This window comes from Arachis stenosperma, chromosome 3 (genome assembly GCF_014773155.1).
Source record: "Arachis stenosperma cultivar V10309 chromosome 3, arast.V10309.gnm1.PFL2, whole genome shotgun sequence".
Classification (NCBI taxonomy): Eukaryota; Viridiplantae; Streptophyta; class Magnoliopsida; order Fabales; family Fabaceae; genus Arachis; species Arachis stenosperma.
This window is the reverse complement of record NC_080379.1, coordinates 168,441,961-168,469,828: the sequence shown is the minus strand read 5'-3', so window position 1 is coordinate 168,469,828 and position 27,868 is coordinate 168,441,961. Positions and strand designations below refer to the sequence as shown.

The following is a 27,868-nucleotide window of genomic DNA, read 5'->3' as shown; positions in this document are numbered from 1 at the left end:
TATTAAATAACATATGTATTTATATCAAATACATAATAATTAATTTAGTGACTAATTTTAGTATATACATGTAATGTTAGTTTGGATTGATTTTTTCCAATAAAAAAGTACTTTTATAATTAGAGTACTCTTATTCAATTTTTAACCTATTTGAATACATTTAAAAAAATTACTTTTATTAAAAAGAATAAATTATTTGCATTTTTTAAGCTAACAATACCTTGCTTTTAATGTTTGAAAAACTTTTTTTAAAAATTTTATTCAAATAAAAATAACTTTTGTCTATTAAAAAAATATTTTTTAAAAAATAATAACTTTCTTTAAAAGTCAATTTAAATTGAGGTATAAGTTTTGTATTTTTTTTACAAGAAATTAGTTAATATATATTCTAAAAATACATATTAAAATTATAAATAAAAAAAATTTTTATTAAAAATAAAAATTTGCTAACAATAATCTTATTATGTCCTAAAGATACATATTAACTAAATTATTTTTATAAAAAAAATTAATTAATAATCTTAATATGTATTGTTATAAAATATAAGTTAACTAAATCCATATAATAAGAAGAAAAATAGTAATTATTATTTAATAAATAATTAGATATATATTTAAGAAAATATATTATTCGATTTTATTGATGGTTCAGTACAAACAAAGAGGTATAGATAATGTTAAATTTTGTGGTTAAAAAATTTGAGTGGAAGAAATGGAGAATAGGCAGTAGAAATGGTTATATATACAGACACTTATCTACAGACAGCAACACCACCAAAACAACACAATCCTTTACTTTCTTCCATTTCTTAATTACATTCCTCCACTAAAAGGGAGGAACACAAGCCCCACACCATAACTCTTTTAAAACAATTATGGAAGGTTTTCATCATCACCATTCTTCTATCACCTCTCCTTTCTCTTATACCTTTGCCATCACGGGCACCGCTGCAACAACAAGCACCTTCAACACCACACCATGGATGAATAGCAGAATATGGAGCAAGCTTCCTCAGAGGCTCATTGATCGCATCCTCGCCTTCCTCCCTCCTCCTGCTTTTTTTCGAGCTCGTTCTGTGTGCAAGAGATGGTACGCCCTTCTCTTCTCCAACTCTTTTCTCGAATTATACCTTCAAGTCTCACCCAGGCGCCACTGGTTCATCTTCTTCAACCACAAGATCAGCAAAAGCTACATCTACAAGAACAACAATAATGGCGCCACCGGCACTGCCTCCAATCACAACAACGACGGTTACCTCTTTGATCCCTATGACATGGCATGGTATCGAATCTCCTTCACTCTCGTCCCATCTGGATTCTCTCCCGCTTCTTCTTCGTCGGGATTACTGTGTTGGGTTTCTGATGAAGCTGGTCCCAAAACCATGCTTCTCTGCAACCCTATCATCGGTTCTCTTACTCAGTTACCACCCACACCAAGGCCAAGACTCTTCCCTTCCATTGGCTTAACCGTTACTCCAACCTGCATCGACGTCACAGTAGCTGGCGACGACATGATTTCCCCTTATGCCGTCAAGAACTTAACATCAGAGAGCTTTCACATCGATGGAGGGGGATTCTACTCCATATGGGGAACAACTTCTTCTCTTCCCCGGCTTTGCAGTCTTGAATCCGGAAGAATGGTTTATGCAGAAGGAAAATTCTACTGCATGAATTGCAGCCCCTTTAGTGTTATGGCGTTTGACATAACCTCCAACGCGTGGTTCAAGATCCAAGCTCCCATGAGAAGGTTCTTGCGCTCTCCCAGCTTGCTTGAGTGTAAGGGCAAGCTCCTCCTCATCGCCGCTGTTGAGAAGAGCAAGCTCAACGTCCCCAAGAGCTTGAGGGTTTGGACCTTGCAATCTTGCGGAACAATGTATGTACGTCCCTATATGTACTGTTTCAAATACTAGTGATATCAGTATTTATTTAATTGATTGCATTATTTTGTGTAGGTGGGTGGAGAGTGAGAGGATGCCGCAGCAGCTATACGTTCAGTTTGCAGAATTGGAGGGTGGGAATGGGTTTGAATGTGTAGGGCATGGAGAATTCATTGTCATAATCATCCGTGGCACCGACAAAGCGTTGTTGTTTGACATTTCTAGGAAGAGGTGGCAGTGGATTCCGCCCTGTCCTTATCGTCGTCACCATCATCATGGGTTTGTTGATGAGTTGCATGGTTTTGCATATGAGCCTAGACTTGCTACTCCCGTTACTGGACTTCTTGATCACTTAGCACTCCCCTTTCAGAACTTTAATGCTTAATTTATTTATATATAATAATGAAAAATCAAATATGGGAAGTGATGGTGAGTTTGAATTATTAGTACATTAGTACTAATATAGTACATGAGTTTAAATGATTTGAAGTGTTGTTTTATTAGTACATTAGTTAGTTTAATTTTGAGTATTAAAGCCTGGTTTGGAATCTAATTATGAAACTAGCTTATAGCTAGCTAGCTAGCTAAGCTTAAAGCTTGGGTTTGGAAATTATTATTACTATTATTATGTTAGCCTTCTTTAATTCTCTCTATGTATATTAGTTCCATATACATTTCTATTACCTTTTTGATGCAGATCATAGTTTCTTAATTAAGTCACACTCTTTCATCATTTAGAATTATCTATATACATATATGATACCATACATGACTTGGTTGCAATAACATGTATATATATCATGAAATCTTAAGATTTTAGGCCAACTCTTTTTGAATATGTCAGAAGAATCCTTGGCAATAATATAGTGTATATTATCAAAAATATAAAATAAATAAGAACTAACAAGCTAGCTTCGATTTCAACAAACACACTTATTAATTAATTTATTTAAAATCATTGTTGTTAGTCTGATTGAGACGGTGCTTTGCAAACAGATGTTTGGATTGGTAAGATTATGAGGTGTTGCGGCTAAATTCAGCTTTGCAGAGTGCAGTTAACTATTACTTAAAAATTAGTGCATCTAGGGCAACAAATCATGTGTGCAAAACTAAAGAGTGAAGACTGATTGAGACGCATGTTTACATGTTTGACCAACACAGTATAATAGTAGGGTCAACGCAACTTTAAAATTTTAAAACAAAATCTTTTATATGACTATGATCACAAATTTAACACATTATATATTGTATTTAAGATTCATAATACATATATGAAAAAATAATTATTAATTTATCTTTTTAATTATCTTTTAAATTAAAAAAGTCTAAATTTTTTATCATTTTAATATTTTTAAAGAGTAACATACATATTTTTATTTTCTTTAAATATTAGAAAGGTATTTTAAGACTTATTATTATTATTATTATTATTATTATTATTTTGACTGAACTCTCGTCTCAATCCATCTGTTATACTGAACTTTTATATGAGAGAAGAAGATACATGCTAGTTAGTAGAATCTGAATTTATTATCTAATTGTCGAGTAAATTTACTTTGATATATTATATGTTTAACCCTGTGAAGTATATAGTTAATACTTAAAAATGATCCCTGAAATTTGACCTCCGATCCAATTTAATGTTCGAATTTTTAATTGATCCAAATTATACTCTCAAATTTTAACGCCTGCCTTCCTTTGTCACTGTAAGAGGCTTCATGGTGCCAAATTCAAACAAACCAACAAGAAGCTCGTCCAACATTCTTCCACCACTCCCGGAATAATTAGTCTCTGAACAAGCCACTTCAATCATATGAAAAGCTTTTTGTGAATGCAATACAGAGAAAGTGAAAAAAAGTGGAGTAGCCCTCACGAGGATAGTGGGTCCGAGGTGGGGGCGGCGATGTGGTCAATGGGGGAGGAGGCACTAGTTCTGGAATCAATGGCTTTGAGGCTTTAAGAACGTGAAGGGAACTCTTGGTGAAGAAAGATGATGAATTGAAGTTGTAGTGTTGCACTGAAATCCTATCTCCCATTCTTTTTCAATAATAATAATAATAATGATAATTAAAAATCAATTTGAAGTGAAATAGAGGAAGTAGAAGAGGTTATGGTTGTTGTGAATGAAGCAATTGCTCACGTGTGTCTAGATGAAAGTGATGATGATTACTTGACGACTGAAAATGGGTTGGAGAGAAGCCATGACTGTTTGAGGAGGAGAAAGAAGAGGAAAAATAAAACGACATCGTTTTAGAACAAATAGCAAAACGATGTCATTTAATTGTGCAAGTCAACTTTTTGGTGACAGAAATGAACAGAAGAGCTAACTTATACAATGATATCAAAATTAATTTGGAATTTAGTTAAGAATATTTGTTAACTTTTCTCATTCAATTCAATAAATAAATTAGAATCTCAATTTTAATTCTTAAATGAAATTTCTTTTCCTTTAGAAATTTTTACAAACATGATATTTATTAGTCAAACTTAAGAAGTTTTTTTTTTCAAAGATAATAGGTTATATTTCATTAATTATTAAAAAATGAAATACAAAGATGTCCAAAAGCAGGACAGCATAATAAAAGGGTGGGGATTTCCCAAAAACACTACACTAAAGGTATTCATCCAACGGTGCGTGGTCGAAAAACGAAGAAAAATCTTAAAGAAGAAATAATGATAAATCAAATTGAATGCACCTAAGAGCTTGTCTCATGGAGATGACGACCTAAACTGGGAGTTCTTTGGATTTCACGGAGCAACTTGACAGAGCTTGCTAGAATGGCAGACGGCATAGAAGTAGAACCTTCAAAAATCAACTGGTTGCGAGCTTTCCAGCAGTTACAGCAAATGATAGCAAGCAATTGAGGATTACGGTCAGCATTCTTCAACGGGTTAAGTATCTCTGTTGATGCAGTCCACCATGTCCAAAAGTTGTTAGAACTCTGAGGGGAAGACAGTCACGAAGATAACTCTGAGACCATACGTCTTTAATTCTAGAGCAATCGATCAAACAATGAGTGACTGTTTCCGTTGCTTCATGACAGCAAGGGCATATTGGTGATATAGATGGGATGCGGTGATGAATCTGAGCAAGCACCGGAAGTCGGCCATGGAGAGCTTTCCAAATAAATAGCTTAGTTTTGTGAGGCAAGTTCAACTTCCATAGATCAATCCACGACTTTTTCTGTTGCATATAATTAGGGCAAAACTCCAGAAGCGGATGGTAAAATAAATAGCCAATTCTGTAACCTGAAGCTGTATCATATTGCTTGGATTTGTTCAAATCCCATTGCAATTTGTCCCTACTCTGCTGAATTTTAACTGACAAAATTCTGTTTGCAACGTCTTGGGGAAATAGTTCTTGAATGAGATTCTGATTCCAATTTCTATCTTCAGTAATTAGATCTTTAACTCTTGGAAACAACTCAGAAATAGCCTGTCTATTTGGCATGTCAGAAATCATTAAAGGATACGGAGGAGGCAGCCAAGGATCCTCAAAGGTTCGGATATCCTCACCAGTACCCACAGCCCAATTAAGACCTTTTTCAACAATCTTTCAGCCTTCCAGTATGCTCCTCCATCCCCAAGAAGGTAAGACTCCAATTTCTGCCGTTATAGCATTACCATTGCTAAAGTATTTACCTCTTAAGATTTTGGATAATAAGGAAGTAGGCTGTGTTACAAGTCGCCAAAACTGTTTGCCTAAAAGCGCCAGATTTTGGATTCTGAGATCTTTAAATCCAAGGCCTCCTTCTTTTCGTGGGCGAGTCATAGTGTCCCAGCTAATCCAAGCCATCCTTCTTTCAGAACCTTTTTGTCCCCACTAGAACTGAGAAAGTAGAGAGTGAATTTCCGAAATTAAACCATCAGGCAACTTGAAGCAAGACAATGTATAAATAGGAATAGCTTCTCCCACTGCCTTAAGCAATATGTGTCTACCACCTGACGAAAGAAGATTGCGCTTCCACCCTTGGATTCTTTTCCGAACCTTTTCTTTGATCATACTAAAAAAAGCCTTTTTCGATTTAGAGACTGTAGAAGGCAAACCAAGGTATTTATCCTGAGCCCCAATATGATTAATATTCATAGAGTTAGCCAGTAGTGTACGAGTAGTGGACAGAGTGTTGTGGCTAAAGAATACAGCAGATTTATTAAGATTTACCCTCTGGCCACTGATGCTTTTATAAGAATTCAATAAATGCAGGATATTTGAACATGCTTCAGGATTAGCCTTACAGAATAAAATGGAATCATCAGCAAACAGGAAGTGGTTGACCTTGGGACATCGCCTATGTATCTGAAGACCCTGAATTAGTCTATTTTGTTCTGCCTTATGTAGCAAGAAGGAGAGACCTTCTGCACAAAAAGGAAAAAGATAGGGGGATAGAGGATCTCCTTGAAGAAACCATAAGGTTGTCCTTCCACAATAACAGAATAAGAAACAGTTGTCACTAATTCTCGAATCCACATGATCCATCGAGAGTCAAAACCAAACTTCTCCAATATAAACCAAAGAAAGTGTCATTCCACCTATCATATGCCTTACTCATATATAATTTTAGCGCCATTTCATTTTCGAGACCCCTTTTTTTGTTCTTCAAGTAATGCATACACCCGTGAGCAATTAGGATATTATCAAAGATTAATCTGCCTTTAATAAAAGCACTCTGCGTAGGGCTAATTAGTCTATTCATCATACTCTGAAGCCTATGTACAAATACTTTGGAGATAATCTTGTAAAAGACTGAAGATAGGCTTATTGGTCTCATCAAACTTAACAAGTTATCTACATATTATAAAATTATTTATATTAGGTATATATCAAAATTAGTTATTAATATAAAATATATATTAAAAATAAATAAATTAAAATATATATTTATATATAAATACAAAATAAATGATGATTATATTATTGATTTTAGTATATATCTATTATTTTTGTTATAAAATTTAGAAAACAAGATTAATGTGCTAAATTAATTTTAAAGATAAAAAGTATATATGATATCTCAATTTTATGTTATTATTGTAAGGGTTAAGTATTGTTTTCGTCCCTAACGTCTTGGTAAAAATTAAAATCGTGCCCGACCTTTTTTAGTTATTAAAATTATCCTCAACATTCAAAAACATTTTAAAATCATCCTTTCCCGAATTCTTGGACCAAAATACCCTCATCATCATCATTCTCTTCTTCACCTTCCTCACCCCACCACCTCCACTGCCACAAACACCAACACCAACACCAACACCAACACCAACACCAACACCAACACCAACACCAAACCAAAAAGCAGAAACAGAAAGCAAGAAAGCAGGAAAGTAAGAAAGTAGAAGCAAGATGCAGAAAGCGATGCAGATGAGGCGGCGAGGCGGCGAAGTTGCAAGGCGGCGAGACGGCAAGGCGGCGAGGTTGCAAGGTGGCGAGGCGGAGGCGGCGGCAGCGGCGGCAGCGGCAGTGGCTCACGTCTCCTCTCTGCCTCGCGATTCCCAACGGCGACGGCGAATCCAAGCTTCACCGCCGCCGTCCCCTTCCCCCCACACGCGTCCTTTCCCCTCCCCCCACACGCGTCCTTTCCCTTTCCCCCTTCGCCGGCGCCATCCCCCCTTCCCCTTCCCCTTCCCCTTCCCCTTCCCCTCTCCCTTTTCTCCTATCTCCTGTCCTTTTTTATGATGATAAGAGTATTTTGGTTCAAGAATTCGAGAAATGATGGTTTTAAAGCGTTTTTAACATTGATGATGATTTTAATAACGAAAAAAGGTTGGAGACGGTTTTAATTTTGATCTAAGACGTTAGAGACGAAAACAATAATTAACCCTTATTTTAATAATTTAAAATCATACAAAAATAAAAGAATTTATATTAGTAAACTAGTAAAACAAGTATTCTTATTTTTTTATTTCTTAAAGAAAGTGTGGAAGAAAGAAAAAGAAAATATATAAGAGTTAAGATTAATTATCTGAAAATAAAATTTGAATCCACAAATCTGTATCAGAAAAATTTTTAATATGACTAATGAATTGAACATAAAAACTTTAGTCAATGGAAAGATTTCTTTAAGTACTTGATCACTAAACTTGTTTTCAGTAGAAATACATTATATTATTATTTATTTTTATTATATGCTTAATTAACATGAAAATAAAGTATTAAGTAAATAGTAGGTGATAAGAATTGATTTTAACTCCACTAATATATAAATTTTTACGGTCAATCAATAATTTTTAAGAATTTTTGATAAATAATTAAATATTTAATAAGTCATTATTTGTTAACAACTCAATTTCAAATTCAAATTTTGATTTTATATTGAAAAAAAAAAGTAATTCTCAAAAGTAAATATTAGAATAATGAATTATATATGCAATGTAAAAGATTTACATGATGTTTTATATATTAAAACAATTCGTACTCTTATTGTGTAAATTTGTACTCTATTAAATATTGTCTTAAATAAGTTATAATTTTTCCAATCAATCATATAATAAAAACAAAATGATAAATAAAATGGTGCCGCATTTTAAAACAAATAGTGTTTGAATCCACAAATCTATATCAGAAAAATTTTTAATATGACAAATGAATTGAACATAAAAACTTTAGTCAATGGAAAGATTTCTTAAGTACTTAATCACCAAACTTTTTTCAGTAGAAATACATTATATTATTATTTATTTTTATTATATTCTTAATTAACATGAAAATAAAATATTAAGTAAATAGTAGGTGATAAGAATTGATTTTAACTCCACTAATATATAGATTTTTACGCTCAATCAATAATCTTTAAGGATTTTGATAAATAATTAAATATTTAATAAGTCATTATTTGTTAACAACTCAACTTAAAATTCAAATTTTGATTTTATATTGAAAAAAAAAAGTAATTCTCAAAAATAAATACTAGGATAATGAATTATATATGCCATGTAAAAGATTTACATGATGTTTTATATATTAAAAAAATTCGTACTCTTATTGTGTAAATTTGTACTCTATTAAATATTTTGTCTTAAATAAGTTATAATTTTTCCAATCAATCATATAAGAAAAACAAAATGATAAATAAAATGGTGCCGCTTTTCCAAACAAATAGCGAGACTAGAGGAAGCCTCATCTTCATTAAGATGGGAACCATGGCGTGTCTCACTTTCACTCCCTATACAATCCAACTTTCTCGCTCACCTTCTCCAAAGTTTACATCTTTTTCTGTATCTAAAGCAACCTATTTGCGGGTTTCACAAGATGCATTCTCACCCACCCAAGAATCACACTCTAATTCTAACCCTGTAATTGGAAACCATGACTTGCTCATTGTGGGTCCTGGGGTTCTTGGTCGTTTGGTAGCTCAGAATTGGAGAGAGGTATCTTTATACTGTTGTGATCTAACTTGTTCGATGGCATTGCTATTTGTCACTCACTAATCAATGCATTCTAATTGTTTGTATATATGCTTCTGAGAAGGAAAACCCGAGTTGTCAAGTTTATGGACAAACAATGACTAGTGATCATCACAAAGACTTGATTCAATTGGGGATTAACCCCTCCTTGAATTGGACAGAAGGCACCCACAAGTTTTCAAATGTAATTTACTGTGCTCCACCTTCCCGGACCCCAGACTATGCTGGTAATGTTAGGTGAGAAATCTTAAGAGTTGATTCCATCATTTTGTAATTAAAGGTCAAAGGGTATAACACTCGGTTATGATCAACTTGAATGTTCCAAGATTGCTTCATTTATATAACTTAGTTATTGGTAACCCTGTGAAAAGTGAAATTTACTTGGCAATAGAAAAGTTTGTCCATGTAGTAGTTGTATTCTTATGCACTCATGTTGCCATGGATTGCCAACTAATCAGGCTAGCTGCATTAAGCTGGAATCGTGAAGGTTCTTTTGTATTTACATCAAGCTCTGCTCCATACAATTGTAATGATAATGGATCATGTAATGAGGTGGGTTGCAAATGCGAACTGTCTTTTTTATTTTTTATCCTGTTACTTACCATAAGATACTGGTTTCTTGATCTAAGTTGCTGTGTAATGAACTTGCGAATTGTTTGAATTGCTTCAAGGTTTGTTGATTTATGCTAATGAGATATACTTCTTTAGGATTCTCCAGTTGTGCCAATTGGGAGGAGCCCTAGAGTTGATGTCCTCCTTAAAGCTGAAAACGTGGTACTAGAATCTGGTGGTTGTGTTCTAAGATTAGCAGGGCTTTATATATCCTTTTATGGGATTCAATTTATCCCAAATTAAAGATTTTCCTTTTAAATTTATCTAATAATTGCTGTGATGTTTTTATCTCAATGCAACCTTGACCAATTACACAAAGCAGATAGAGGTGCGCACAACTATTATTTAGAAAAGGGCGTTGTTGATAGTCGTCCTGATCACATCCTGAATCTTATACATTACGAGGTCAGAATGCCATTACATCTTAACTCATGTTTTGTATTTGGTTTCCCAATATTTTTAGTGATTTCTGCTTCATATTACTGAAGGATTGAAGTTTATTCTGTAAGTGATTTTCAATATTTGATCCTTTGAGTTGTCAAAGATTCAAGTTGAGCTTGATCATCCCATGCTTCTAGTAATTAACAGAACAAGTGCTACTGGAACTGTTTCTTCTATAATATTTTTGTCCTATCCTTTGCTTCCTTTGATGTATTTGTGGTTATTATGATGATGGAGATAATATGTTCTTCACTTTGAGTTTTGAAAACATGCTTCCACACCAGGATGCAGCTTCCCTTGCAGTTGCAATTTTGAAGAAGAATCCTCGTGGAAAGATTTTCTTGGGTTGCGATAATCACCCGTTATCTAGGTTAGACGCTTCCTCCTTAGCTCGTTAAATGGCGTGCATTCTGATTATTGGATTGTTCATGCACTATTACTGATGCATTTCTACGAGATTTTTTGCTTTCAATTTTTCGTTGAGAGCATTCTCTCACACTGGTCATACATTTGCAGGCAAGAAATGATGGATCTAGTTAATGCAAGTGGGAAGTTCAGTAAAAGGTTTGATAAATTTACTGGTGAGTTCTCCCACTTTTGATGTTGAAACTTAATTAACCCAGAAACTATGATCATTACTTTGTTGTGAGTTGAGAGTCATTCATATTTCTGCTCTTATCAGCATTAATAATATATATTTATGTATGCCTTTGCAGGAACTAACGACCCTCTAGGTAAGAGATTAAACAATACAAGAACCCGCCACGAAGTTGGGTGGGAACCAAAGTACTCTAGCTTTGCTCATTTTCTTGATACCATGTGACGGATTCTTTAGAGTGTGTTTGTGAGTTTTGATTTTGGAGAAAACAGAAGAGAAGAAAGGTCTGAAGAGTAAATTCCTCCGCCCAAATCAAACCAATTTATATTAGCAATGTTTATTATTATCTAAAGCAACAGTGGAAAGTTTTCATGCATATGTCTAAACTCTGGTAGTATGCAAACCTTCCCAATTCTTCACTTTCGATGCTGTATGTATTATGTATAGGATGCTGATCAGTTGTTGAATTGTTTCAAGAGTTAGTTATTTTATCATTTTCGCAATGCATGTTGTTGTACATGCAACAAGCTTGTGCTCATTCATGTAAAAGGAAAAAAAGAAAGCTGTACATTTTTGGAACTATTATCTAAATAAATGATTTATTACTTTTTTATTAATGCAACAAAGAGAGAAAATACAACAGAAGGTAATTTAATAGCTAGAAGAAAAGGTACAAAAAAAAAAAACAAAAAGGTATATTGTATTTAGCAACCGCACTCTACACTTGATTTACAATGACATTATAGATTTATAGTATTATTTTTATACAAGTAATTAAATTTAATAGTGAATAGGAAAAAAAATATAAATTTTCTAATAAGATGATCGGTCATGGGACTCGTAAATTCTAATTTTTTAGAAGCAAACGTTATTTTTTAATTGGTCAAAAAGAGTAGTTTTGAAGTTAACTTTGCCACTTAAAAGTTAGTATTAGCTTTTTAAGATCCTCCTTAAGCAAGAAGCGTTTGTAGTCCAACGGTTAGGATAATTGCCTTCCAAGCAATAGACCCGGGTTCGACTCCCGGCAAACGCAAAAATTGTAAACATACATCTTCAGCTATATCATTCGATATGAAAGAACCAAATAGTGTACTTTTTACTTATATCGACTTGTAATACAATCCGATAAACTCGTGTGATCTAAGGTTGATGTATATTAAGGTCACAGCAAGTAGCAATTGATGATCAGAGATGGAAAGCTTGCGCACATGTTTACTTTTTTGGGATACATACTGGTTGATTATTAATCGGAATAATATAACTGTCTATTTTTTCATTTTGTACTATGTACTATTTTTTTATTAAGTTGCTAAGCACTCCTAATGTAAAATTGTACACCGCCAATCAATTAATTACTAAAAAATTACTACATAAACTCTTAATATTAAAAAAAAAAAATTGCCCAAAGAATACAGAAAGAATCATAACTCAATTTAAGAATTTCAACGGGGACATATAGACCATGTAATAAACCAAAATATCATTAAAACATTATCCGATTACTTCTAGTATGAGCCATACCATATATCATATCGGGGGAAAATTGGTTTCTTTAGTACAATAATTACAAGGGTGCCATATGCTTTCTTCTTTTTCAACTCAAGAATAAGGATCTGAGCAACCTGCCAAAATAGCAGCTACAATTCCCTCAAAATAGGCCAACCCTTTTTTATGATATCATTGATCTTTGCATCAATATGCCTTTGGATATCTGGAGGGCATAGCTCAGCTACATATCCATTCAATTTTGTTGCCAGTGTTGACTTCTCAAGCTCCTCTTGAGGCAGGTTCCCAATTAACTGAAGAAGGAAGGGATTTTGCTTCAGTTCAAATTTCTGCGTATTTAGAACACAACATGGAATGTCAGTGATTTCAAATGCAACTCAATTTTCTTAGGCAGTTTCTGTTTAGGTGCTACTAAAAGTGAACTCACTGAAATTGTTTGAAAATGAGCTTAAAATTTCCAACTCATAACTACTTATGCTAGCATGCTATTTACAATTATGTAGATGAATTGATGCATTACTGCTCAAACTTTATAAATATAACTCTCATACGTGGCTGAGCTTCTCTGACAAGAAACACTATGTCACTATATGGATTGAGTTCCGAAATCTAGCATGCATCTAATAGAAAACCCCCTTTTTTTTAACTATTTTTCAGAACCACCAATTAAACTTTGGAAGTATGGATAAACAATAATTCTGACATCCATAACCTGGTGCTCAGGCTCAGCAGGATAAAATGGTCCAAGCTGAAGAATTTGAGTAGTCACAATGCTGCTTCTTGACCTGGTTTGTTCTTGTTCTTTGCTCAGGGCGGCCATTCTTGATTCTTCAGTTCCATTACAAAAAACGATGGATCTGCAAGATCGCAAGAGAGCACAAAACTTAGAAATTGGCATGCGGTTTGATATGTAAGATCATTACATACAATTGCAAACAGCAGCAATAGTTCTCCTACCTGTACTGATTGCCGACATCGGGACCCTGGCCATACACTTGCCTGGGATCATGGTTTGACCAAAAGACATCCAGGAGTTCCCTAAAGCCAATCAGCCGTGGATCATATTCGACCTGTATTAGAACAGCAAAAAACATGGCAGCAAAGTTCAATAAAAGCATCCAAGTAGCTACATTTGGATACTACATAACATGGATAGTTCTAGTTTCCACATGGCAAAAAACAAATCAATCTATCTGATCAATGCTGTGAAAAATGGATAAGGAGGTGTGGAAAAAAAACTAAATTGACTATAGAGGGTTTGAAGGGCTCCTTGAATTGCCCTCAGTTAAATGATTCTGAGTCAATTCACCATTGGAATTTATGCATCCAAGGATGGGGATCACTAAATTGTCCCTAGAGTGTTCTTTCTTCTAAGTGAGTTCTTCTTTGGAACTTATTATCAAACCCTAAGACATGGATTCTACCACAAGAAAGCCACAATTCAGGATTGTTATCTATTGCAAGTTATAATTGATCAAATGAGGTTCTTTCATGAACATCAAATTCAAACTATGATTCGAAATTGAATGAGCAGAGAAACAAAAAAGGCGGACCTGAACGGACTCGGCGTGGTCAGCCAAGCTTCTATATTCGGGATTGGGCTTGGAGCCGCCGGCGTAGCCTGCGGTGGTTCGGACAACGCCGGGGAGGCAACCAAAAACGGCTTCGGATCTCCAGAAGCTTCCGAGAGCGAAGACGGCAGTCTTGAGGCGTTCGGGGGCGTCGCTGTCGGGCTTATGGATCCGATCTGGGAACCTGATGCAGAGAGCTCTATCGATTGCAAATGCAGCGAGGATCATCAGATTCAAAATGCGGAAAAGTGACATTTTGCAGTTCTACAACTGCGGCATAGGACGGAGGTGCACTAACACTTCAATGGTTCCTTCAAGGCAAGATTAAATCTTTCGAGTTTCGATCGCTGCCTGCAACTTATCAATCAATTCAAAGATTAATTCTTGATGGCCACTCTAAAACTCAACACACAATAAATATTTTGATTAATTTTACAAGTTGATCCAATTAAACTTATGTTTTAAATAATTATTTTGATAATAAATTAAAAATTAATTATTTTTAATGGCATAATATATGGTTAAATATTTATATAAAATTATGTTATATGTTTAATACATGAAAATTAAATTCATACAAAAAAAATAAAAATAAATGTAGTTGAATTTAGATATTTTTACATAAGTCGTAAATTAATTATTAAATTGAATGTGATTAATAATATTATTGACCAAATGGGTGAAATTACCCATGTATGATGGCTGCCATGAGCAAAAATGATTGAATTTTAGAGAAATTAAATTAGCCAGTTCAATTTAAGCTTTTAATAATTTAAAAGATTTCACTTCACTAAATTGTAAATATGTTTTTTCACGTTTTAAAAAATTTAAAAATTACAAATCACTAAATTGTATGGTCTAAATTCAATATCTTCAACTAAAAAATTAACTACAAAATACACTTTTTAAATTATCTTTTTGCAAAATAATCCTACTATTAGTGTAAAACACAAAAAATATAAATATTTTTAAAATTCTCACGTTAGTCTTTGAATTAGGCTTGACCAGGGCTCAATACTTCAATTTGATATGCCTATGATGGGCATTTTTTTAAATTATTATGTATTTTTTATAATTTTATTGAATTTTTAATTAAGTCTTTATATATTTTTTTAATTAGGTTCTATACGATATAGATTTTGTAAATTTTATCATGACAAAAATATTAAAATTAATAAAATATTCCGTTAATTTTATCGTTTTTGTCATAGTATAAAATTAATTATAAAATCTAATATAATATAAAGACTCAATTGAAAAGAAAAAAATATAAAGACCGAATTTTCAATTCGATAAAACTAGAGAAAACCACAGAATAATTATATTTTTTTTAATAAAATCCAAAATAGCTCCTGACAATTATTTCGAAAGACAACAAAGTCCTTAACAAAAAAAAGCTCAACCCGATAACAATAATAATAAGACTGGATAGTCTAAACATAGTCAGAGTTTTTATCCACTGCTTTGAACCCTTACGCCAAGGCCTCAATCTCGGATTTTCGAACATGCTTACATTTTCTTACCGAACAACAAATGAGAGTGGGTGGAATTTTTGTTAAAATTCCAGCCCAATTAGGCCCATTTAGTGGCAAAATCTTAGCTAAAAAACATATTGAAATGTCAGTCATGGCCCTGACACAAATCTGTGCGCTTAGTTAGTTAGGTTAGCTGAAACTTTTGCCAGAATTTTCGTTTCAGCATCGATATATTTCAATAAGAAATGAGAGCATAATGAGAATAGAGCATTGACTCACAAGTTACTAAATGTAGAACATGTGATGCTATATAAATTCTCATAATTGATCTGTGTGTGAACTGCTCCCTTTCACCTATAAATAAATATGATGCGTCCGTTTTTGGTATTTTGAAGTAAGCGATGTGGGGACAATGACATTATAACAAAGCTTGTGCGAAAAAGTGCAATGCGTATCTTGTTGATGCATCATATGATATCAGAGTAAGACAACTAGAAATGAAATGTGGTCTCCTTTGAGACCAAGCAATAACAGAAAAACAAACACCCAAACTAACAAACATGGACCTTCACTTACGTTACGTCTCTTAGACTCAAACCAATCCAATGACTTCCCAACTCACAGTTTGGTAGACTACTACTCACTCTTGTATTCATTCATGTCTTCTACTATGATGCCTTAACCACCCCATTTCTTTCTTATTTATATCACTACACAACCCTTCATTTCATTACACCATGGCTTCCTTCACAATTGGTCCTCATCATCGCCATTTGTCACATGACTCTGATGAGGTATTGCGCTCTGCTTGCTTCTTCAAACAATGCTTATACATTTTCTTCATTATGATTTACTACTCTCTTGCACTTACACTGCTATTGAATGGCAGGTTCCCCCTCCTACTCGACAATCTGCTTCATCGAAAGTACAATGCCGAGTTTGTGGTGATGAGATTGGATATAAGGAAGATGGAGGGTTATTTGTGGCATGTTATGTGTGTGGCTTCCCTGTTTGTCGACCCTGCTATGAGTATGAGAGAAGTGAAGGCACACAGTGCTGTCCTCAGTGCAACACTCGCTATAAGCGTCACAAAGGTTGGTTTTTGCTTACATTTTTATTATTAGATCACTTTTATATTACTTGATTATGTGACTTGCTTTGCTTCACTGCAGGATCTCCTAGAGTAGTAGGAGATGAAGAGGAGAACTTTGATGCAGATGATTTTGATGATGAATTTCAGATTAAGACTGGCCATGATCATGATCATGATCATGATGATGTTAATCATGCGGTAATGCATGCCTTTGATCATAAGACATGCATTAGAACTTAAAAGATCATGCATGAGGATATTAATATGGCATGTTGCAGCATGGAATGCAGAAATTTTATTGATATTATTTTCCAAATAAGATTTCACTCAAATGAGTTAGCATTACCAATTAATTGAATACAAGTAATCAAAAAAGGAGGCTAAGGGGATCTTTGTAATTTCAACAGGAAGATAAAGACAAGAAGGAACAGCAGTGGCATCCCAATGCTCAAGCTTTTTCTTCAGCAGGAAGTGGTAATCATTTTCATCGTTTAAAAAAATGTTGTTCTTACCAGATTTCTCTTCAATCTGTATATGATTTTATAAGTTGGTTTACTCTTCTTTAGTTACCGGCAAGGACATTGAAGGGGACAAAGAATTCTACAGCAATGCAGAGTGGGAAGAAAGGGTAGAGAAATGGAAAGCCAGACAAGAAAAGAAAGGCCTCCTAAACAAAGAAGAAGGAAAAGACGATCAAGATGAAGAAGAAGATGAGTACCTGTAAGTGTTCATTTCTCTTACCCTTGAAATTTCATTCTTATGAAAACGTGATATGCATCAACTGAGACAAAATTACATAACAGTTTGGCTGAAGCTAGACAACCATTGTGGCGTAAAGTTCCAATATCTTCAAGCCTGATCAACCCATACCGGATAGTGATTGTGATGAGGCTGGTGATTCTGGCTTTCTTCTTGCACTTCCGCATCATGACTCCAGCACATGATGCTTTCCCACTGTGGTTAACATCTGTGATATGTGAGACATGGTTTGCATTCTCGTGGATCCTTGACCAGTTCCCTAAATGGTTCCCCATCACGCGCGAGACTTACTTGGACCGCTTGTCCATAAGGTTCGAGCGCGAAGGGGAACCAAACAAGCTTTCCCCTGTTGATGTCTTTGTCAGTACTGTGGACCCTTTGAAGGAACCTCCAATCATAACAGCCAACACCGTCCTTTCCATCCTTTCCGTCGATTACCCGGTCGAAAAGGTTTCCTGCTATGTATCAGATGATGGTGCTTCTATGCTTCTCTTTGACACACTCTCTGAAACCTCTGAGTTTGCAAGAAGATGGGTTCCATTTTGCAAGAAGCATAATATTGAGCCAAGAGCTCCTGAGTTCTATTTCTCTCAGAAAATCGATTACTTGAAAGACAAGGTACATCCTATGTTTGTCAAGGAACGCAGGGCCATGAAGGTATATATGCTATTTATTTATTCATTCATTCATTTTTTCATTGTTATTTTGTCAGTGTTCATTGGGAGTTTGAGACTCATAGAAGCTGTTCCTTTTTGTTGTTTACTAAATTGCAGAGAGAATATGAAGAATTTAAAGTGAAGATTAATTCTTTGGTGGCAAAGGCTCAGAAGAAACCAGAGGAAGGTTGGGTGATGCAGGATGGAACACCATGGCCTGGGAATAACACTCGTGATCATCCAGGAATGATTCAGGTTCGCCTTTTGCTTCTTCTTCTTGTCATTAAGAACATAATATCTTATAAACAATCGTACAAGAAACACCATGATTCAAAGAAATGTTTGATGTAGGTGTACTTGGGAAGTGCTGGTGCACTTGACGTGGAAGGCAAGGAACTGCCGCGACTTGTGTATATTTCGCGTGAAAAACGTCCTGGCTATCAACACCACAAAAAAGCTGGTGCCATGAATGCTTTGGTAAGTACAAAAACTTGTGATTTATGGTGATTAATCCATTCAAGCAAGGCTAATAGGATGTTGAAATATCTGTTTCTTTCTTGGTGTTTATCCTTAAAAAGGTTCGAGTTTCTGCTGTGCTTACAAATGCACCTTTCATGTTGAATTTGGATTGTGACCACTACATCAACAATAGCAAGGCTATAAGAGAAGCTATGTGCTTCTTAATGGATCCTCAGCTTGGGAAGAAGCTCTGCTATGTCCAATTTCCACAAAGGTTCGATGGTATTGATCGACATGATAGATATGCCAATCGCAACATTGTATTCTTCGATGTAAGTGGTGCTACACATTCTAAACTCTTCATTAACCAAAATGTGTAAAGATTAAATTCCATTAAGTTCTAATGCTTGTCTTCAAATGTTTGATTTCATAACAGATCAATATGAAAGGCCTAGATGGGATCCAAGGTCCAGTGTATGTTGGTACTGGAACTGTTTTCAATAGGCAGGCATTGTACGGATATGATCCACCGGTGTCCGAGAAAAGGCCGAAGATGACGTGTGATTGTTGGCCTTCCTGGTGCTGCTGCTGTTGTGGTGGTTCAAGGAAATCAAAGTCAAAGAAGAAATCAGGTGGAGGAGGTCTTTTCAGTAAATTGTACAAGAAGAAAAAGATGAAGGGGAAGAACTATGTTAGAAAAGGGTCTGAGCTCATGTTTGATCTTGAAGAGATTGAAGAAGGGCTTGAAGGCTTTGATGAGCTAGAGAAATCATCTCTAATGTCACAGAAACAGTTTGAGAAGCGATTCGGGCAGTCGCCTGTTTTCATTGCTTCCACTTTGATGGAGAATGGTGGACTTCCTGAAGGCACCAATTCTCAAAATCTTATAAAGGAGGCCATTCATGTTATAAGTTGTGGCTATGAAGACAAAACGGAATGGGGAAAAGAGGTAATCCTACTATTATACGAGACAAAATGAGTACACAGGCCATTCCTATTTTGTAATGTTGTTCAGTGTGCACATAAAATCTTTAAGTTTGTACTTAACTTATCAAGTCCTTGCAGATTGGGTGGATTTATGGCTCAGTGACAGAAGATATCTTAACAGGGTTCAAAATGCACTGTAGAGGGTGGAAATCAGTGTACTGCATGCCAAAGAGACCAGCTTTCAAGGGATCTGCACCAATAAATCTATCAGATAGGTTGCACCAAGTTTTGAGATGGGCTCTTGGTTCTGTTGAAATTTGCCTTAGTCGCCATTGTCCCCTGTGGTATGGTTATGGAGGAAAGCTTAAGTGGCTAGAAAGGATGGCTTATACCAACACCATAGTATATCCATTCACTTCCATTCCTCTCCTTGCATATTGCATACTACCAGCTGTGTGTCTTCTTACTGGAAAATTCATCATTCCCACCGTGAGTACATAATTATTGTAGATTTCTTGCAACACAAGTTATGCTAGTTGTTACTGATTTACAGGTTTTGAATTGGTTTGTGCAGTTGACAAACCTTGCTAGTGTTTGGTTCATGGCTCTATTTATATCCATCATCCTAACCGGTGTCCTTGAGCTTCGGTGGAGTGGAGTTAGCATCGAAGATTGGTGGCGAAACGAGCAATTTTGGGTGATTGGAGGAGTTTCGGCACACCTTTTTGCTGTGTTCCAAGGCCTCCTGAAAGTTCTTGGAGGAGTAGACACCAACTTCACAGTTACAGCAAAAGCAGCAGATGATACTGAGTTCGGAGAGTTATACCTTTTCAAGTGGACAACACTTCTGATCCCACCAACAACCCTCATAATATTGAACATGGTTGGGGTTGTGGCTGGTGTCTCTGATGCCATTAACAATGGATATGGCACATGGGGACCTTTATTTGGGAAGTTATTCTTTGCATTTTGGGTTATTGTTCACTTATATCCTTTCCTAAAGGGTCTCATGGGAAAGCAAAACAGGACTCCAACCATTGTGGTTTTATGGTCAATTCTGCTAGCATCCATTTTCTCATTGATTTGGGTGAGGATCGATCCATTCTTGCCTAAGCAAACTGGTCCAATACTCAAGCAGTGTGGAGTTGAATGCTAATTAAGCAACTGCACCAGGGGCTGCAGGGGTTCATCTATTCATTTGATATGATGCAAATGTATCTTTTTGTTTTCTTATTATTATATAGTTAATTGAGGCTTTAATTTGCCTCTCTCAGAAGAGTTTATCAAGAGTATATGTATAGGCTTAAAATGCAAATGTGGCTATACTTGGAAACTTTGAATGGACCATACACCAAACCAGATACATGTACTTTGCCTCTCTTTCTCTCTTAAAAATTATGTCTAAATATATAGTATATTAAAAGTTTAAAACATACTGAACAAGTACTATTTAAGCTACTACATAAACTAATCCCTTAGCTTGTTCTTGTTGCCAACTTGGTTTTTATTTAATTTGTTGGTCACATTTCATCGTCAATTATGGGTACTTCTCTACTGTATAGCCAACAAATAAGGGTTGGTGTCATTCATTGTTGAACAATATAGAAACAAACATGCTAGAGGGTCATTGTATACTCAATTACTCATTAATTAACCATACCATTCATTATGTAGAATTTACTGGTAAACTTTACGTTTGTAATAATAATGTAATCCCTAGATTGGGATGGAAACAGTATGCAAAATAGTATGTAGCCGCCACAATAGTGACGTAGTGCTGAGGCAGCTTGTGCGTGTACAAGTTGGCTCAGTCAGTCCCCACTCTGTATATATATATCTCAATTCCACGTTCGCAATTGGATATATATGTGGTGAGTCTGTGTGAATTCAATGAGATTACAATTTTAGACTAATAGTCAGCAATTTAGCTTTTGAGTCTTTGATGAATCATGAAGGGGTGAATAAAGCGAGTCACACACTAGTTATTATAAATTTATAATCACTCTTATTTTCTTCTTTCAAACATGAAACTGTTACAAAAAACAAAAATTTAAAAAGAAGAAAAGTGGGTGGAGGGAATTTTATTTTACTACAAAAGACACAGAGCAAGGAGGATGAAGTGGAGAACAATGATAAGACCGAAGGTAGTCCTTGACGCTCCTGATCCTGAACCACCTGGTCCTACTGAACCGCCACTGGGTGCAGGTGCCGGTGCTGTTTTTCGACAACAATCACAAACAAACAAACAAACAGTACCATTGTCATTCACCACATGCATACCATACACAAAAAGAATCCTGTATAGAATGCACTAACCAGGACAAGTGGACTCATTAGCAAGAATGGTATTGATTCTTTTGAAGCTATAACCCGCATAGGCACAGAAGGTGCGGTTGCATGGATCATCTGAAGCAGATGTCAAGTTGCCAATTGTCAGGTTCCCTGTGCATTTCATGGAGGGGCATACCGACCACTTTCCCCCTGTTGGTTTAAGCTGCGATGGCTCGCATTGCAATCTATACTTAAATTAAAGTATTAAACTCGCATCACACAACTTATTAATTAATTAATATATTTTCATTGCATTCTTGGTACGGTCAAATTAATCACAAATAAAGAAGGTACTTACACATAGTTGTTGCTGGAGTCGCATTTGCATTTCACGCATTCGTTGGCAGTGTAGACATAAGTGGAGTTTGAAACCAGCAGAGGGTAGTCCATGGAATTGTTTTTCACACTTGTGGAACACGCTGCCACAACATACATCGTTATCATTCACATTTTTAGAATCCATGTCACTAGAATAATTCTCAATTATATTCCCTCATCGTGATTTCTTAATGCTTGCTTACAAAACTGGGAAAAGGAAGGAAAAAAAAAAAAAAGTGGTGCCATATTCTACTCATAGTCTAACATCTCCATTATTGCATTCACAAAACTGCAGAATTAAATATTAAAAAAAAGTAATTTCTTTCTTTATCAATGCGAGCATCTAACAGTAGATTAGCTAGGAATGGTTCAAACAATTATTTATTTATTGAGAAGAATAATTGCAACCGGGCACATCTATGAGTGACTCAAGACAGCTGTGTTTTATGTAAAGATAATCATTAAAAACGGTTGGATAATAATTTAATCATATATATCAAATTATTTAAACGATTTTTAACTAGCAAATTTCCTAAAGCAAGTGAGTTTCCACTTTTCTTAGGATATAGATAGAGAAGTCATTTTGAGGTGAGATAAGCTTTTCAAAAGTTAATAGAAATTTCAAGAAAATAGGTTTTCAAACAGAAAGTGAATATATATAGCTGGAAGCAGCATACAATATTGTAAACTTCCGTTGACTTTATATACCAAAGTGGATGTGATTCTACATAGCACATTCAAAAAAATCAAGAATTCCAAGATAACATTTTTTTTTCCTTTTTAAATTTTTATAATTGATAATTCTCAAACCGATAATGATTAAAGCAGGGCGACGGTGTAACTGTACTCCGCGTCTCTCTGTCTATCCTATAATGATAATGATTAAATTTTCTTTGGCGAATTTAATTTTACAAACAAAAAATTATAAAAAAAAAAATAGAAGGGAAAATGAAATACCTTTGAGAGGGACATCGATAACCTGCTGAGCCTGAAGCTTCTTAGGGTCATCAATACCGTTGAGACTAAGAATGATCTGTTCAGTGGTACCAAACTCCTGTGCAATCCCCTCCACGGAGCTTCCAAGTGGAACTATGTAAGCATAGTGCACCACACTGCTCCCTCCAACACTATCACAGCTACAAGGCAAAGGTATCCAAATGGAATCCCCAGCGATGATCTTATTGGCGTCAGAGATATTATTAGCCTTCTGGATCTGCTGGTACGTCACCACGCCCGCGAACACTGTCCTTGCTATGTAGTCCAAGCCATCACCAGGCTTGATTTTGTACAACGGCACGTGGTTCGACAGCCCCGTTCCGTTACTGCACTTGCACGGAAACGGAATCCTAACTACCTGCTTGGGCGCCACGCTGTAACTGCCTGACGCGTTTTCCGGGATCGTGTTGGCGTTTGCGCCCAATACGTCCGGGAGGTGCTTCACGTTGAACAGCTTCTGGATGTCTCGGAGCGTGGTCGCATTCTGGCTAAAGTAGTCGATTAGAGCTCGACACGTGGCGTTCGTGCTGCTGCTGCACTTGAAGTTTGCCTCTGGCTGAGCCCGGGCCGTCAGGAAGCCCGTCAACACGAGGGTGAATGTGGTGAGCCAAAGAGCCGATTTGCCCATTTTGATTTTGTGTATGTTTGGTGAAGATCAGATAATTGGTGTGGGCTTTTGTAAGTTGATTGGGTTTAATTTATTTATATAGGGACCCTCACTTGCCTGGCTGGCTGCTCTGTGGTCTAAGTGTGAAATTGAGGTTGTGTCTTGGTTTGAACATGGAATAATAATTTTATTTGAAGATTGAACCGTTGACTTTGACTCTGACTGTGCAGGAAGAACTTGTAATGCGGGTTGCATAATAAGTGACTCCGAGACACTCTCACATGGAGTGTATGTTACTCCTCTCCATAGTTTTGAAAATTATGGTCTGACTTGCTAATTATGCTGGGAAGGGAAAAGAGAGTTGGAACAAGAGTTTAGCGTGTTGTGTTTGTTGCATTACAGTTTCTGAGAAAACCTTGGATTCTGTGGAATACACTTGGTGGGTGAAGCAGAAAAGGGTTAAGCAGTTAAATCCAATCGTGCAAGGATTCGCTAACTGCAGTTAAGTGCGGCTCAGATACGCCTTCATGGATCATGACCAAGAAAGAGCGAAAAGGAGAAAAGGTCGTGTGGAACGGAACAAGTATGAAAAGTCTCACCTCACTTTTTATACCCTAATGCTTTTATATTAGAAATAAGAAATGTTCATCACTACTTGAAATTCACAGGAATAATCTATTCTCTAAAATAAAAATATAAAATTTAAAAGATTTAAATTTATAGTGGTGTATAACTTTTTTGGTTTTTTTTTTTTTTTCCCTTGAGAGTTAGAAAAGAAAAAATGACATCGGGCACATGTATTCTTATTCTATTGAAAAGAATTCGTGAATACATATTTTGCGGGATTGTATATTAGTAATACCACCAACATAAGTAATAGAATTGTTAATCCAACATGGAGCTTCAATTAGATATAAAGAACGCTTGGAACCACGAGTAGCATTGGACATTAAAGCTGCATGGAAAATTATTAAAATACTCGGTACCTACTACCTAGTAAAAGGTATCTCTTTTTTTTTTTTTTTTGTCAAGTGGATTGGACAACATCCAATCCTAGGTATCACAACTCACCCACACTACACACTCACCCACACACATTTTAAGAGTTCATAATCAATACTTGGTGCACTCACCAAGATTTGAACCCGGGTGCAGCATATTAAGAGGCGCATGGTGTTACCAGTTGAGCTAAGCCTCAGCTGCTCTTAATCTCTTGTCCTAGGTTTTCATTTTGGTCTCCCCATTTTTATTTTGGGCGGGTAAAATCAATTGTCATCCCTATATGGGTTCTAGCTAGGTTCCAAGTATCGGTACAATTATTGTTTTCCTTTTGGGCCTGATATGGCCCAGTTTAGACAAGAGTTTTTCTTTTTGTCAACATCTCTTGGCCATCGTTGGGTCAAAAGATACAAGTCTTTTTTTTTTTAATGTAAGAATGAATAGATATGTATATCCTGAATTTGATAAAAAAAAAACTTATCTGTATTGAAAAGTCTAAATTTTATTTTTTTACACTTGATTTATTTTTTCATGATATTTTTTAAGCAGGTTAAAAATTAATCTGTTAGGGATGAAAATTTCATTTAAAAGTATATTGCTGACAAATGAATTCCTTACTTTATTCTTTGACCATGAACTCCATTGAGGCTTTGAATAAACTTTTATGGAAATACTATCCAAAAAAATATACATGATGAGAAATACAACTGAAAATTATTTTAAATATTTAGATCTAATTTTAATTTTGTCTCAATATGATTAGTGGACTTAGAAATAATAGAAAATAGAAATATCACTAGAAGGGAACATCACAATTCACACAATACAAGAAGATAGTGATATTGCCTTATCTACTTTAGAATTCAAACGTGATAAATTCAATAATGGGTTACACCTTTACAATAATATCTTTTGGCAGATTAATATTGTTGAAAATAATGTTTCTTAAGGGAATTTTGAGTGTACAGTGTCATAAATAAAAGAAATTAAAAGGGAAGAAACGTTTGAGAATTGAGATGGTCCACATTCCACAAGAAGCGGCATCTCCACGCCGCGCCTTTACTGGAAAGTGGAAAGAAACATAGCATTAGCAACAACATTGCTTTTTCGTGGCGAAAGAGAGATAACTACGCTTAGTGGATTAAATCATTGACGATGACTTCCACCACATCAAACTCCTGTATAAAGTAGTAATAGATTATCGACAAATTTTGTATTTTTCCCAATTAATATGAATATCAAAGTATAAAAACATGTTTAAAATATAGTTACTTGGCATGTAGCTTTTACTTGATAACTACTATTCATTTGGTATATTGAACCCTGGACTATCCTTTTCCCTTTTAGGACATTAAGCATGTATTGATGTAGCAGGTGTATGTATATCTAAATAACAAAAGTAGAGTTTATCAACATCCAATAAATAATAGAACATCGTTTTCACTTTTCACGCAATAGATATATATTAATAATAGACAACACTCTTTATTTTTTTGACATGTGTATATAGATGTTTTATTTTATGACTGTATTTTAAATAAAAGTTATATAATAATAAAGTGATAAATGTAACATGAGAGAAAGAAATGTTTGTTTTGAATAATAAAATGAGTAGTAGTGTATGTAAGAGTAAGGAAGAGCGAGTGATGGGATGGGATAGGAGTCATAGGACATAGGAGGAGGAAAGAGAAAGATATGTAAGAGATGAGTTGCTTTATATAAAGAAAAAGGGATGAGAAGATGGAAGTGGATGATTAATTAGAAGGAGGTCCCATTTATGTCCACCAATATAATTTCTATATTGTTGTTCCATTTCTCCATTCTACTACTCTTCATGTTAATTAATTAGCTTCTTCTTTCTTTCTATATTTATGGAGGCTGAAACTACACTTGTCCCTCCCACGGCCACACCACCACCACCACCACCTCATAATGGTGGTTTGGATTGGACAGTTGTAGCGGCGGCCATCGTGTGTGCCTTGCTGTGCGCTCTAGGGCTCAACACCATGCTACAATGCGTGTTTCAGTGTGCGGGGCGTGTTCTCACGCAGCCTCTTCAATGGATCGCTTCTCGAAGGCTCAATTCCGGTCTCAAGAGGAAGGACATGGTGGCTCTCCCTACCTCAACTTTTTCTTCTTCTTCTTCTTCTTCTTCTTCTGAAGCAGCTCCTAGTAACAATAATAATAACAACTGTGCAATATGCTTAGCAGAGTTCAGTGATGGTGAGCAAATAAGGTTTCTTCCGCAGTGCAGTCACCATTTTCACGTGGTTTGCATTGACAAGTGGCTCCTCTCTCATTCTTCTTGTCCTACTTGCAGGCACCTCCTCAAGTCTAATGCTGATTCTTCTTCGCTCCACTCTTTACATATCCTCTTAGCTTAATTCCTAGCTAGTATAGGACTAGATTTTTTACATGCTTTCCTGTCAAATATTTATTTTCTTAGTTGTTCAATTATTATTCAATACATACACTACTTTGGATAATGGTACGACACTAAAGATATTTAACTGCTAACTAAAAGTCTAGTTAATATAAACTAAAATTTTGACCTTTGAGTTTTTCTCCACTAGTTATTGGATTAATCAATCTCTTCTTAAGTTTCATTGAACAAGTTTTAATTTAATGTCCGTTTATTATATCCTTATTTCAAATTTTCAATTTTGAATTCTGATATTTTGGAGTTCTATATATCCATAAAGTTTCAGCTTAGTTATGCATACTTATCCATTCCAACTTTACTACTTCTAAACAATTCTGATATAATGTGCTTGGTCAAGTAAAGTTGGTGAAACGATGGTAATCTCATCAGCAATAGGTTGTAATATTGTTTTGGATGAACATATTATCCCAATTATTATTATTTATTAACATGTTGAATTGCTTTTAGTTTAACATATGATATAAGGACACGTATTTAGAGAAACGTGGTATTTATTACGAAAATGAGATGAATAAATTTAAATTGCATTATCATGTATAAAAAAAATAACAGACAAAATTATTATTTTTGATTAACAGTTAACAAATAATATTTAAAAATAGGTTTAATTATTCTATTGGTTCCTATAGTTTCGTAAAATTTTCAATTAGATCCCTATATTTTTTTCTTTTTAATTAGGTCCTGCACTAATTTTTTTTTCAATTAAGTCCCTTTTAATAGTAATTGACTTAATTTTATAGGGACCCAACTAAAAAAAAAGAATTGGTATATGGATCTAAATAAAAGAAAAAAAAAGTGT

General features: G+C 35.1%; 6 protein-coding genes and 1 non-coding gene across 7 annotated transcripts; 5 read left to right on the top strand and 2 right to left on the bottom strand.

Moving 5' to 3' along the window:
- The first annotated feature begins 875 nt into the window (after positions 1-875).
- On the top strand, positions 876-2,262 carry LOC130967677 (protein UNUSUAL FLORAL ORGANS). Its single transcript, XM_057892645.1, has 2 exons — positions 876-1,873; positions 1,953-2,262. The coding sequence occupies exons 1-2, from the start codon at positions 876-878 to the stop codon at positions 2,260-2,262; spliced, it is 1,308 nt and encodes a 435-aa protein (XP_057748628.1).
- A 6,686-nt stretch (positions 2,263-8,948) lies between these two features.
- On the top strand, positions 8,949-11,520 carry LOC130969976 (uncharacterized). The gene is made up of 8 exons (XM_057895900.1): positions 8,949-9,242; positions 9,343-9,515; positions 9,737-9,830; positions 9,987-10,098; positions 10,207-10,295; positions 10,616-10,701; positions 10,848-10,912; positions 11,048-11,520. The coding sequence occupies exons 1-8, from the start codon at positions 8,949-8,951 to the stop codon at positions 11,152-11,154; spliced, it is 1,020 nt and encodes a 339-aa protein (XP_057751883.1). The 3' UTR covers positions 11,155-11,520.
- Positions 11,521-11,890: 370 nt separating this feature from the next.
- On the top strand, positions 11,891-11,962 carry TRNAG-UCC (transfer RNA glycine (anticodon UCC)). The gene has a single exon. It is a non-coding gene; the product is annotated as a tRNA-Gly (tRNA).
- A 371-nt stretch (positions 11,963-12,333) lies between these two features.
- On the bottom strand, positions 12,334-14,400 carry LOC130969416 (peptide methionine sulfoxide reductase A5). Its single transcript, XM_057895122.1, has 4 exons — positions 13,989-14,400; positions 13,393-13,505; positions 13,148-13,292; positions 12,334-12,764 (listed from the first exon to the last, which is right to left on the bottom strand). Exons 1-4 carry the CDS (start codon positions 14,259-14,261, stop codon positions 12,567-12,569), a joined length of 729 nt encoding a protein of 242 aa, XP_057751105.1. The 5' UTR covers positions 14,262-14,400; the 3' UTR covers positions 12,334-12,566.
- A 1,771-nt stretch (positions 14,401-16,171) lies between these two features.
- Positions 16,172-20,863, top strand: LOC130969847 (cellulose synthase A catalytic subunit 4 [UDP-forming]-like). The gene is made up of 12 exons (XM_057895743.1): positions 16,172-16,275; positions 16,371-16,575; positions 16,654-16,772; positions 16,982-17,048; positions 17,141-17,294; positions 17,378-17,990; positions 18,107-18,244; positions 18,341-18,466; positions 18,568-18,780; positions 18,885-19,397; positions 19,514-19,864; positions 19,950-20,863. Exons 1-12 carry the CDS (start codon positions 16,219-16,221, stop codon positions 20,529-20,531), a joined length of 3,138 nt encoding a protein of 1,045 aa, XP_057751726.1. The 5' UTR covers positions 16,172-16,218; the 3' UTR covers positions 20,532-20,863.
- A 494-nt stretch (positions 20,864-21,357) lies between these two features.
- On the bottom strand, positions 21,358-24,160 carry LOC130969848 (lysM domain-containing GPI-anchored protein 2). Its single transcript, XM_057895744.1, has 4 exons — positions 22,982-24,160; positions 22,005-22,125; positions 21,692-21,891; positions 21,358-21,589 (listed from the first exon to the last, which is right to left on the bottom strand). Exons 1-4 carry the CDS (start codon positions 23,646-23,648, stop codon positions 21,465-21,467), a joined length of 1,113 nt encoding a protein of 370 aa, XP_057751727.1. The 5' UTR covers positions 23,649-24,160; the 3' UTR covers positions 21,358-21,464.
- A 2,126-nt stretch (positions 24,161-26,286) lies between these two features.
- Positions 26,287-27,127, top strand: LOC130970581 (probable E3 ubiquitin-protein ligase ATL44). Its single transcript, XM_057896707.1, has one exon. It carries the CDS (start codon positions 26,498-26,500, stop codon positions 27,008-27,010), a length of 513 nt encoding a protein of 170 aa, XP_057752690.1. The 5' UTR covers positions 26,287-26,497; the 3' UTR covers positions 27,011-27,127.
- The last annotated feature ends 741 nt before the right edge of the window (positions 27,128-27,868 follow it).